This window comes from Heteronotia binoei, chromosome 2 (genome assembly GCF_032191835.1).
Source record: "Heteronotia binoei isolate CCM8104 ecotype False Entrance Well chromosome 2, APGP_CSIRO_Hbin_v1, whole genome shotgun sequence".
Classification (NCBI taxonomy): domain Eukaryota; kingdom Metazoa; phylum Chordata; class Lepidosauria; order Squamata; family Gekkonidae; genus Heteronotia; species Heteronotia binoei.
This window is the reverse complement of record NC_083224.1, coordinates 19,890,435-19,902,688: the sequence shown is the minus strand read 5'-3', so window position 1 is coordinate 19,902,688 and position 12,254 is coordinate 19,890,435. Positions and strand designations below refer to the sequence as shown.

Here is a 12,254-nt window from a genome sequence, read left to right as displayed (position 1 = left end):
ATATGCAGAATGTAATATTTTTAATGTATTTTTCATTCGTCTTTATTCCCCTTCCCTTTGTCCTTTCTATATGGAAACTTAATAAAACTTTTAAAAGAGAGCGGCAGAACTGTGGGAGAGGGTGCCTGAAGGAGCCCTATAGGCGAGTTGGTGCTCGAGGCGGTCATCTACCTTGCCTACTCCCACCCACCGGCCATTGATAAATGACTGAAGAATCAGACTTTGGGACTACTTCATCCTTGGGAAAATAAATAAGTATTCCTGCAGATCTCAGGATGCCTTTGTGAAGTCATGGCTTCTGATTGTCACCTATTCAACAGACATTGATAGCCTACCTAAGACTCGAGCAGATATTACCAAAATCTGATATATTTCTAATGATTTAAATCTGAGATGAGATTGGTTGAAGAAAGCTATGGATGTTTATGATATGGAGAGCCAGTCTGGTGTAGTGGTTAAGTGTGCGGACTCCTATCTGGGAGAACCGGGTTTGATTCCCCACTCCTCCACTTGCAGCTGCTAGAATGGCCTTGGGTCAGCCATAGCTCTGGCAGAGGTTGTCCTTGAAATGGCAGCTGCTGTGAGAGCCCTCTCCAGCCCCACCCACCTCACAGGGTGTCTGTTGTGGGGGAGGAAGGGAAAGGAGATTGTGAGCCGCTCTGAGACTCTTCAGAGTCGAGGGCGGGATATAAATTCAATATCTTCATCTACCTCACAGGGTGTCTGTTGTGTTGGGGGGGGGGAGGGAAAGGAGATTGTGAGCTGCTCTGAGACTCTTCGGAGTGGAGGGCGGGATATAAATCCAATATCTTCATCTACCTCACAGGGTGTCTGTTGTGGGGGGGGGGAGGGAAAGGAAATTGTGAGCCGCTCTGAGACTCTTTGGAGTCGAGGGCGGGATATAAATCCAATATCTTCATCTACCTCACAGGGTGTCTGTTGTGTGTGGGGGGGGGGGGAGGGAAAAGAGATTGTGAGCCGCTCTGAGACTCTTTGGAGTGGAGGGCGGGATATAAATCCAGTATCTTCATCTACCTCACAGGGTGTCTGTTGTGTGGGGGGGGGGAGGGAAAGGAGATTGTAAGCCGCTCTGAGACTCTTTGGAGTGGAGGGTGGGATATAAATCCAATATCATCATCTTCTTAACTACATCACATTTCAGAAATACGGAGCCCTCTGTCATTTTCATTGCTTCGCTGTACACCCACCAGCATAATTCAGAGTAATTTGTAGTTGTATGGTGCAATTTAGATACAAGAATATAAGGACTGTAGTAAATTATTCAATTAGCTGTAAGGATCATTATTAGATATAAGGTATACTGATCCTAGACAGGTTTATGATCAAATATTCAATTTGGGGATAGGTTTTAAACATGAGATTAATTGCAGTTTGACGTATGTGATTTACTGCTTTAATATGTTGAGGATGTTGGGAAATTAAAAATTAAAACAAAAACAGAATTAAAAGAAAGAAAAAGGCCCTTGAGTCACAGGAAGAGAAGCAGGTTCCAGGCTGGTATTCGGAATCCCTGCAACGCATGAAGAATCAGAGGCTGCCTGCATTTTGGTGGACAACATGAAAATGGGTGCAAGCGTTCCTTGAAGCGGAGGAAAAACAGCTCCTCTTCTCACTTCGGCACGGAAGAGAAAGGGGCAGCCCACTGGGGACTCTGCCCATGGAAACCATGCCGAAAAGCAGCAGAAAGTGCACAAGGTTTGATTCCTGTTCAAATAAACCAAAGGGCGTGCGGGGAGATACGTACAGGTATACCTGGCTCTCCTGAAGGGCCCGATTCTCCCATCTCTCCTTGACTCCCCTGCAGGAAAAAGAAGAAAGAAAATACGAGCTGGTCATTTCTATAAGATGATTTGTAAAAGCAAAGGTTATTCACTCACCCAGACAGGAAAGAATGGGTTGGACCTAACAAATCCAATTCCACTAACCAGGGGTGGAATTCTAGCAGGAGGCGGTGCTCCTTTGCATATTAGGCCACACACCCCTGATGTAGCCAATCCTCCAAGGGCTTACAAAAAAGAGCCTTATAAGCTCTTGGAGGATTGGTTACATCAGAGGGTGCGTGGGCTAATATGCAAAGGAGCTCCTGCTAGAATTCCACCCCTGCCACTAACTGTATATCTTTCCTCTGGATCACGGAGCTTTCCTATGATCTCCTTGCACCAGAGAAAAGCCCTACTGCTTCTAAAATAGCTCTGTCCTTACTGCTTCTGAAATAGGACAGGAGGATCCAGCCCAAAGCTATTTTCTCCACCAAACTGATAAGTGCAGATAAAGGTATGGAGAGGACAAAAGACATTGTCACTTTACACTTCTCAATTTGGCGGAGAAAATAGCTTTGGGTTGGATCCTCCGGTCCTATTTCAGAAGCAGTAAGGACAGGGCCTTTTTTTTTGAGCAGGAACGCACAGGAACTCAGTTCTGGCTGGCTTGGTGTCAGGGGGTGTGGCCTAATTCCTGCTGGGTGTCAGGGGGTGAATTCCTGCCGGGCTTTTTCTATAAAAAGTCCTATGTGGAACAATGGCGACATCAGGGGTGTGGCCTAATATGCAAATGAGTTCCGGCTGGGCTTTTTCTACCAAAAAAAGCCCTGAGTAAGGCTTTCCTCTGGTGCAAGGAGAGCATTGGAGTGCACCTGGAGTGTTGTGTGCTGTTCTGGGGGCCTCATTTCAAAAAAGATTTGGCCAGAATGGAGCGCGGGCAGAGGAGAGGGACGAGGACGATCAGGGGCCTGGAGACCAAGCCCTAGGAGGAAAGGCTGAGGGACTAGGGGTGGTTCAGTCTGGAGAAGAGGAAGTTGAGGGGGGACAGGATCGCTCTCTTGAAGTATCTGAAGGGCTGTCCCTTCGAGGAGGGCAGGGAGGTGTGCCTCTTGGCAGTAGAGGAGAGGACTCACAATAATGGGTTTAAATTAAGGGTGGGAAGGCACCGGTTGGATATTAGGAAAACATTTTTTACAGTAAGAGTTGCACAACAGTGGAATGGGCTGCTGAGGGAGGCGGGGAACTCTCCTTCGCTGGCAGTCTTAAAGCAGCAGCTGGACAAACCCAGCCAGTTTGGTGTAGTGGTTAAGTGTGCGGACTCTTATCTGGGAGAACCGGGTTTGATTCCCCACTCCTCCACTTGCACCTGCTAGCATGGCCTTGGGTCAGCCATAGCTCTGGCAGAGGTTGTCCTTGAACGGGCAGCTGCTGTGAGAGCCCTCTCCAGCCCCACCCACCTCACAGGGTGTCTGTTGTGGGGGAGGAAGGGAAAGGAGATTGTAGGCCGCTCTCTGTCCTTGAAAGGGCAGCTGTTGTGAGAGCCCTCTCCAGCCCCACCCACCTCACAGGGTGTTTGTTGTGGGGGGAGGAAGGTAAAGGAGATTGTAAGCCGCTCTGAGACTCTTTGGAGTGGAGGGCGGGTTATAAATCCAATATCTTCTTCAAACCCTCATCAGGGATGCTTTAGGCTGATCCTGCATTGAACGGGGGTGGATGAGATGGCCTCTATGGCCCCTTCCAGCTCTATGATTCTATATTACCACTTGGCAACTCTAGGTGGCCACACAGGACTGTGCTTTATAGCAAACAGACCATCCAGACTCTCTACTGGGTCAGTATTTGTGTTTGCAGCTGCCTAAATCCCATTCAATGAGGGTTTACTTACTAGTTGACCCTTTTCGCCTTTCAGTCCTGCTCTCCCGGGTAGTCCCTGAGGGAGGAAAGTTGTTGCCATCAGTATCACAAAATATGGAGTCAAGTAGAAAATGACATTTACTGTTTTGCGCCCGAGAACACAAGAAATCGTTCCGGAGAGACAGGCAATGTTTTCAGAAACAATTCTTCGCAGTAACAGCAAGAAACGAACCCTGAATTGTAAAGAACACCACGCAAAGTGTTTGCTCCCCACCCCCTTAACGAGGAGATGTAGTGAACACGTAGCCGCAGGGGTGGAATTCTAGCAGGAGATCCTTTGCATATTAGGCCACACCCCCTGATGAAGCCAATCCTCCAAGAGCTTACCAAAAAGAGCCTTGTAAGCTCTTGGAGGATTGGCTACATCAGGGAGGTGTGGCCTAATATGCAAAGGAGCTCCTGCTAGATTTCCACCCCTGTGTAGCACTGTTAAATTTCCCCACTTAGGGTTGCCAATCCCCAGGTGGGGGCAGGGGATCCCCCGGTTTGGAGACCCTCCTCCCGCTTCAGGGTTGCCAGAAAGCAGGGGGAGGGGAGGGAAATGTCTGCTGGGAACTCTATTATTCCCTATGGAGATTTATTCCCATAGAAAATCATGGAGAATTGATCTGTGGGTATCTGGGGCTCTGGGGGGGGGCGGTTTTTTGGGGTAGAGGCACCAAATTTTCAGTATAGCATCTAGTGCCTCTCCCCAAAATACCCCCCAAGTTTCAAAAAGATTGGACCAGGGGGTCCAATTCTATGAAACCCAAAAGGTGCCCCTATCCTTCATTATTTCCTGTGGAGGGAAGGCATTGAAAAGGTGTGCCGTCCCTTTAAATGTGATGGATAGAACTCCCTTGGAGTTCATTTATGCTTGTCACGCTCTTGCTCCTGGCTCTGCCCTCAATGTCTCCTGGCTCCACCCCCAAAGTCCCCAGATAATTTTTTAATTGGACTTGGCAACCTTATCCCCACTTGGTAGCAAGCTAAGTGAGCTGATCAACTTGTTGATGGTGGTGGCAGGACTCATCAGGTCAGTCATGGGGACACCGTGGGGTTTTCAAGGCAAGAGACACACAGAGGCGGTTTGCCATTGGCTGCCTCAGAGTAGTGACCCTGGTATTCCTTGGTGGTCTCCCATCCAAATACTAGTCAGGGCCAACCCTGCTTAGCTTCCGAGATCTGACGAGACTGGGCTAGCCTGGGACAACCAGGGTAGGGCAACCCACTTTTTAGAGACATCATCTCTTTCTTTCCATGAAGACAGTTTCAGACAGGAGCTGTGTTGGGCCTGTAGTAGAAGGGCTCGATTCAAGTCCAGTAGCGCCTTGAAGACCAACACGATTTTTGGGATAGAGAAGATAGAGAAAAGAAGGGCTTTCCCTCCTTTCTCACAATACAAGAACTCGTGGGCACTCGATGAAATTGCTGAGCAGTCTGGTTAGAATGGACAAAAGGAAGTACTTCTTCACCCAAAGGGTGATTAACACATGGAATTCACTGCCACAGGAAGTGGTGGCAGCTACAAGCATAGACAGCTTCAAGAGGGGATTGGATAAACATATGGAACTGAGGTCCATCAGTGGCTATTAGCCAGAAGATATAATTGGAACACTCTGTCTGGGGCACTGATGCTCTGTACTGTTGGTGCTTGGGGGGGGGAGCAGTGGGTGGGCTTCTAGTGTCCTGGCCCCACTGATGGACCTCCTGATGGTCCCTGGGTTTTTTGGCCACTGTGCGTCATAGAGTGTTGGACTGGATGGGTCATTGGCCTGATCCAATATGGCTTCTCTTATGTTCTTGGGGGTATATGACGAATGGAGCTTTAATTCTTCAAAGCTTATATCCTGAAAACCTTGTCGGTCCTCTAAATTTTTCTCCTGTTTTCCATTATTTCCTAAATCTTTGTCTTCAGGGAGGTCCTGAGATCCCATCTGGAGATGGTCTCCGACTAGGGTTGCCAAGTCCAATTCAAGAAATACCTGGGGACTTTGGGGGTGGAGCCAGGAGACTTTGGGGGCGGAGCCAGGAACAAGGGTGTGGCAAGCATAATTGAACTCCTAGGGAGTTCTGGCCATCACATTTAAAAGGACAGCATACCTTTTTAAATGTCTTCCTTCCATAGGAAATAATGAAGGATAGGGGCACCTTATTTTGGGGCTCATAGAATTGGACCCCCTGGTCCAATCGTTTTGAAATTTGGGGGTACTTTGGGGAGAGGTACTAGATACTATACTGAAAATTTGGTGCCTCTACCTCAAAAAACAGCTCCCCGAGAGCCCCCGAAACCTCTAGATCAATTCCCCATTATACCCTATGAGAATCGATCTCCACATAGGGAATAATGAAGTGTTCAGCAGACGTTCCCTCCCCCCCCCCATTTCTGGCGACTCTGAAGTGAGGGATTGGACTCTCTACTCACAAGTTGCTGCCAACTTCTTCCAAGTAACACAGACACCCCATCCCAAGGGGAAGCCTTTCCAATTGGAGACTGAAGCCTCCAGAGGGGGAAAGTCACATGGGGGCTGTGGGGGCGGGGCTTCCCCCCACCAGCCAGCTGACTGGGGGCGGGAAGGAGCCTGGGAAAGCGAAAGAACCCCCACTGGGACCTGGGGATTGGCAAGCCTATCTCCCACTCCTTTGGCAAGTCCACAGTGAGATGATTGTGTTGCAGACGTGACTTCTGTGGAAAATATGGGGTGTTTATGTCACAACATCAGAAGCATAAAAGTCCTATGGGATAGGCCCTGCTCTTCCTGTGAAGGAAGGCTGGCTGTAGGTTTGTAGGCCATCTCTCAGTCCTCTAGAACTCACTGGATAAGATAGACATCTCCTCGACTTACAGGAGGACTGAGAGGAGAATTCTCCCACTCCATCGGCAAGTCTACAGGGGGACTATTGTAAGCTGCTCTGAGTCCCTGATTCAGAGAGAAGGGCGGGGTATAAATCTGCAGTCTTCTTCTTCTTCTTTCTTCTTCTTCTTCTTTCTTCTTCTATCAATGTTCCCTCTAAGCCATGGAGTCTTCTGAGCGAAAATTCTACTTTGTGAGCTACTGGTATTAAAGCTGAGAGCTGCTGCATAAATTATTGTGCTCTGGGGTCATCCTTCCTGAGCTAAGACAAAAAATGTGTGAGCTGGAGGCTAAAAAAATTTGTGAGCTAGCTCACACTAACTCAGCTTAGAGAGAATGCTGGTCAGCATGAGTTGGTACCACTTTAGACAAAACAAACACTTTGTGTCTTTGTTTGGATTTTCGGGGCAGAAATACTCACAGGCAGTCCATTTGGCCCTTTTTCTCCGGGACCTCCAAAACGAGCTGCATCACCCTGTGGAAAGCAAGAAGGTGTTAAGATGGGAGATGTGCCGGCAAGGGAAATAGATGATTATGAAAACTATCAGTAGGAAATTCAGTGGCACTTAACATTAGATCTTATGGTAGTAGTAATAGCAGAAGACGACCGTAGATTTATACCCTGTCCTTCTCTCTGAATCAGAGTCTCAGAGCGGCTTACAATCTCCTATATCTTCTCCCCTCATAATAGACACCCGGTGAGGTGGGTGGGGCTGGAGAGGGCTCTCACAGCAGCTGCCCTTTCAAGGACAGAGAGCAGCCTACAATCTCCTTTCCCTTCCTCCCCCACAACAGACACCCTGTGAGGTGGGTGGGGCTGGAGAGGGCTCTCACAGCAGCTGCCCTTTCAAGGACAGAGAGCGGCCTACAATCTCATTTCCCTTCCTTCCCCACAACAGACACCCTGTGAGGTGGGTGGGGCTGAGAGGGCTTTCACAGCAGCTGCCCTTTCAAGGACAGAGAGCGGCCTACAATCTCCTTTCCCTTCCTCCCCCACAACAGACACCCTGTGAGGTAGGTGGGGCTGAGAGGGCTCTCACAGCAGCTGCCCTTTCAGGGACAACCTCTGCCAGAGCTATGGCTGACCCAAGGCCATTCCAGCAGGTGCAGGTGGAGGAGTGGGGAATCAAAGCCTGTTTTCCCAGATAAGAGTCTGCACACTTAGCCACTATACCAAACTGGCTATCTAGAAGCAGAAAGTTCACTCAAATTGCTGCTGACATATGGCAACCCTGGAAAATTTTCAAGCAGGAGTTCTATCAGGAGCTCCTTTGCACATTAGGCCACACACACCTGATGTAGCCAATCCTCCAAAAGCTTAGAAGGTTCTTTCTTGTAATCTCTTAGGGGATTGACTACATCAGGGGTGTATGGCAAAAAAGCTCCTGCTAGAATTCCACCCCTGTACAATAGCCTCAATTTAGTCATTTGACCTTCTAGGGAGAGTTAAGGCTTGACGATGTAGAATTATATTTTTGGCAGTCCAACAATATCTGCGCAATTCTCCTCCAACCTCCCACCCCACATTTCAAAGTAATCGCTTTTCTTCTGGTCAGCTTTCTTCATTGTCCAACTTTCACACTTGTACACAATAGCGGGGGATACCGTGGAATGAGTTAATTTGTTCTTGGTCACCAGCAATGCATCCTTACCTTTAAGAACCTTTTCTAGAAATCATAAGCAGCGTGCTACTACTGTTATTCATTTCCACAATCATTATATTTTTTGCTTTAACAGTTTGATGTTTTAAACATTAGGTGATTTTTTTTAAAAAATGGTTTTTAATCTGTTGCCTGCCCTTGGGTCTTAGCTGCCTGGGAGGCTGCTGGGATTATAAACGTGTGTTAAACAGATAAAATAACAGGTTGGATCCTGCTGCGAGAAAGATAATACTAATAATAAGACAATGACGACAGATTTATACCCCGCCCATCTCTCTGAATCAGAGTCTCAGAGCGGCTCACAATCTCCTATATCTTCTCCCCCCACAACAGACACCGTGTGAAGTGGGTGGGGCTGAGAGGGCTCTCCCAGCAGCTGCCCTTTCAAGGACAGAAAGCGGCCTACAATCTCCTTTCCCTTCCTCCCCCACAACAGACACCTTGTGAGGTGGGTGGGGCTGGAGAGGGCTCTCACAGCAGCTGCCCTTTCAAGGACAGAAAGCGGCCTACAATCTCCTTTCCCTTCCTCCCCCACAACAGACACCCTGTGAGGTGGGTGGGGCTGGAGAGGGCTCTCACAGCAGCTGCCCTTTCAAGGACAGAAAGCGGCCTACAATCTCCTTTCCCTTCCTCCCCCACAACAGACACCGTGTGAAGTGGGTGGGGCTTAGAGGGCTCTCCCAGCAGCTGCCCTTTCAAGGACAGAGAGCGGCCTACAATCTCCTTTCCCTTCCTCCCCCACAACAGACACCCTGTGAGGTGGGTGGGGCTGGAGAGGGCTCTCACAGCAGCTGCCCTTTCAAGGACAGAAAGCGGCCTACAATCTCCTTTCCCTTCCTCCCCCACAACAGACACCCTGTGAGGTGGGTGGGGCTGGAGAGGGCTCTCACAGTAGCTGCCCTTTCAAGGACAGAGAGTGGCTCACAATCTCCTTTCCCTTCCTCCCCCACAACAGACATCCTGTAAGGTGGGTGGGGCTGAGAGGGCTCTCACAGCAAATGCCCTTTCAAGGACAACCTCTGCCAGAGCTATGGCTGACCCAAGGCCATTCCAGCAGCTGCAAGTGGAGGAGTGGGGAATCAAACCCGGTTCTCCCAGATAAGAGTCCGCACACTTAACCACTACACCAAACTGGCTCTCAGTACACTGAATGCCAGAAAACGGTTATCACACAGTTGAATAAAGTCTATCTGCTAGCTCTGGACTGGAAAATGCTTGGAGATTCGGGAGTGGAGACTAAGGAGGGTGGTGTTTGGGGGAGGGGAGGGACCTCAACTGCGTATATACCCATAGTGTCCACCTTCCAAAGCCACCATTTTCTCCAGGTGAACCAATCCCTGTCTCATGGAGATCAGTTGGCAACACTACAAAGCAACCAGAGGTGTTTAAAGACAGAGGGTGAGCATGATATGTGGATCAGGATTCATACAGCTAAGCTGCGAAAAGGCAAGCCTCACTGCAACATAATCACAACAAACTGTAAGATAATTCAATTGTCTAATCCAGGGGTAGCCAAACTGTGGCTCGGGAGCCTCATGTGGCTCTTTCACACATACTGTGTGGCTCTCGAAGCTCCCACTGGCCCCTCAGCTGGCCTGAAAAAGGCATTACTTCTGCAGTGGCTTGGAGAATGCATTTAAAGTTAAAGTTGCTTTCTTTCCACCTCTCTCTCTCTCCACCATCTTCCTTCCTTCCTTGTTCATAGGGTTACTGTCTGTGGGTTTTTGGGGGGGGTGGAGCCTGGGGAGGAGAGGAAGTTCAGAAGGAATGTGATGTCACTCTTCAACATCCATTTCTTCAAAGACTCTATGGTATACCATAGAATCTAACCCCCCTGCCTTTCCTCCAGGGGAATTGATGTCTATAGTGCAGGGGTGGCCAATGGTAGCTCTCCAGTTTTTTTTTTTTGCCTACAACTCCCGTCAGCCCCAGCCATTGGCCATGCTGGCTGGGGCTGATGGGAGTTGTAGGCAAAAAACATCTGGAGAGCTACCGTTGGCCACCCCTGCTATAGTGTGATGAATACTTGTAATCTCCCAACTTTACTTTTTCAGCATTCGTCCCGACCCTGATCATAAGCAAGTAATTTTAAACTTCCCCATGAGAAGGATCTGTGTTGGAGATAGATGGATTTTTGGATCGATTCAGCAGTCCAATCCTTAACACTTTAAATGCCTCTTTTTAAACTGGGTTTTTAAATAGGACTACAAACCTTCTCACCATCGAGTCCGGGCGTTCCATCTCTCCCATCTTTTCCAGGCATGCCCTGAAACAATACAAGGCATTCTATTAAAGCAGTGGAAGGAAAGACAGACAAAAAGTGGACAGAAGTGCTTATCGATGCATCACAGAAAGCAAGAAGGGGTAGCTATTTATTAAAACATGCCAACCCCACCCTGCTCTCCCGTAAAAACACTGCAGAAGGGCCTGCGAGCGTGCATTGAAATAATCCAGCACAATACTTTAAACCCCAAGAGAACAGCAAGGGGTAAAAGACAAATCAGCCTAGTCGAAAGACACACACTCGCATAAACCCCTGGATACCGGATCAGATATAAGGACGTTCAGCTACCCAAGACATAAGAACCAAAACTAGCTACAAACTGTTGGTGGAACACTGATAAAGAAGATGCTTATTAGCTAGATCTCCCTTGGAAAGGCAGCCTAAATCCACGGTTCTTTCTCTTTCTCATGCAGGGGTGGAATTCTAGCAGGAGCTTCTTTCCATATTAAGCCACACCCCCCCCCCGATGTAGCCAATCCTCCAAGAGCTTATGAAAAAGAGCCCTTGTAAGCTCTTGGAGGATTGGCTACATCATGGAGGTGTGGCTTAATATGCAAAGGAGCTCCTGCTAGAATTCTACCCTTGCTCTCATGGATCTTTAGCAGGCCTTAGTGGCGGTGGAGGAGACAACACAAAAAGAGGGACTTCAAATGATGGCCTCAGCTTCTGAGTAGGCCTGTGTAATGTAAGTTATGTAAAATTACGGTTTCAGGTGGGTAGCTGTGTTGGTCAGCAGTAGGAGAGCAAGATCTGAACCCAGTAAGTAGCACCTTAAGCTGTCCAGGATACCAGTTTAGCTGTCATTTTTAGAGAAGAAAGACTTACCGGTTCCCCTAAGGGCCCAGCAGTCCCCGGTGTCCCTCTTGGCCCAGAGGCACCCTGGAAGTACATACAAGAAATTATTAATGGCCAACAGAATACTCTCCAAGAAACAAAAAGGAGACAGGCTCCTGCTGAATGCGGAAGGGCGAGAAGCATCATCGTTGCGATTCCTTCTTTTTGGTGGCGTCAGGAAACCTTTAGAACTGTAAATATGGAAGTGCAATGTTCTGGGCACTCTCTGTTGAGCATTTTGGTAACTGGGGCTTTCACCGTACTTACCGTGTCGCCTTTGGGTCCTCTGAAACCCTGGGGCCCTCTGTCTCCACGGGGTCCCTGAAAGGATAAAACCAGAAGCCTAAGAATAGCTCCTTCCTGACTAAAGGCCAGTTCACACATCAATATTTATTTAGACACATACCTAATCTGTTTTACATATGCAGTTCAAGAAGTAAAAAATGGAACAACAAATAGGCACAAATCTGTGTTTGCAAACACACATGTACTGTACAAAGCCACAATTTAAACGAGGGCTGCCAGACACCTCTTCCCCGTCCCCCCCAGTGGAGGTGTGGGGGACCCTGGTGACAGGTCCCACCTCCCTGCTGCTGATAATCTAGCCAGTGTGTGTGTGGGGGGGACTTACCAAAGAGGGAGATCCATCCAATGTGCAGCAACACATGCTGAGGAAGTGATGTCATCACAACTGGGGCATCAGGGCAACACTCTGGTATTTGGGCAAAAAACTATGGTAGGAGTCAAATTTACCATAGAGTTTTTGCTCAAATGCAAGAGCGCCACCTTGTGGTGACATGTCGCTGTCAGATGGGCCTCCCTGCTGTTCCCGGTAAGCCCCCCCTCTCCCGCCGGTTGCCAGGAGGGACCTAACAACCCTAATTAAAACTTGACGATAAACCATAGCTTGCGGAGATTGAGCAAGAATGGGGGACTACAAAGTAAA

At 48.6% G+C, this 12,254-nt stretch overlaps 1 protein-coding gene across 1 annotated transcript in view; it reads right to left on the bottom strand.

Moving 5' to 3' along the window:
• COL9A3 (collagen type IX alpha 3 chain) overlaps window positions 1–12,254 on the bottom strand; it is a 97,675-nt gene that overhangs the window by 34,807 nt on the left and 50,614 nt on the right. The window contains exons 18-23 of the mRNA XM_060232937.1: window positions 11,576–11,629; window positions 11,300–11,353; window positions 10,403–10,456; window positions 6,951–7,004; window positions 3,667–3,711; window positions 1,766–1,819 (exon numbers count right to left, since the gene is read on the bottom strand). Of these exons, the coding sequence (XP_060088920.1) occupies window positions 1,766–1,819; window positions 3,667–3,711; window positions 6,951–7,004; window positions 10,403–10,456; window positions 11,300–11,353; window positions 11,576–11,629 (315 nt within the window). The remainder of the gene's footprint in view (window positions 1–1,765; window positions 1,820–3,666; window positions 3,712–6,950; window positions 7,005–10,402; window positions 10,457–11,299; window positions 11,354–11,575; window positions 11,630–12,254) is intronic.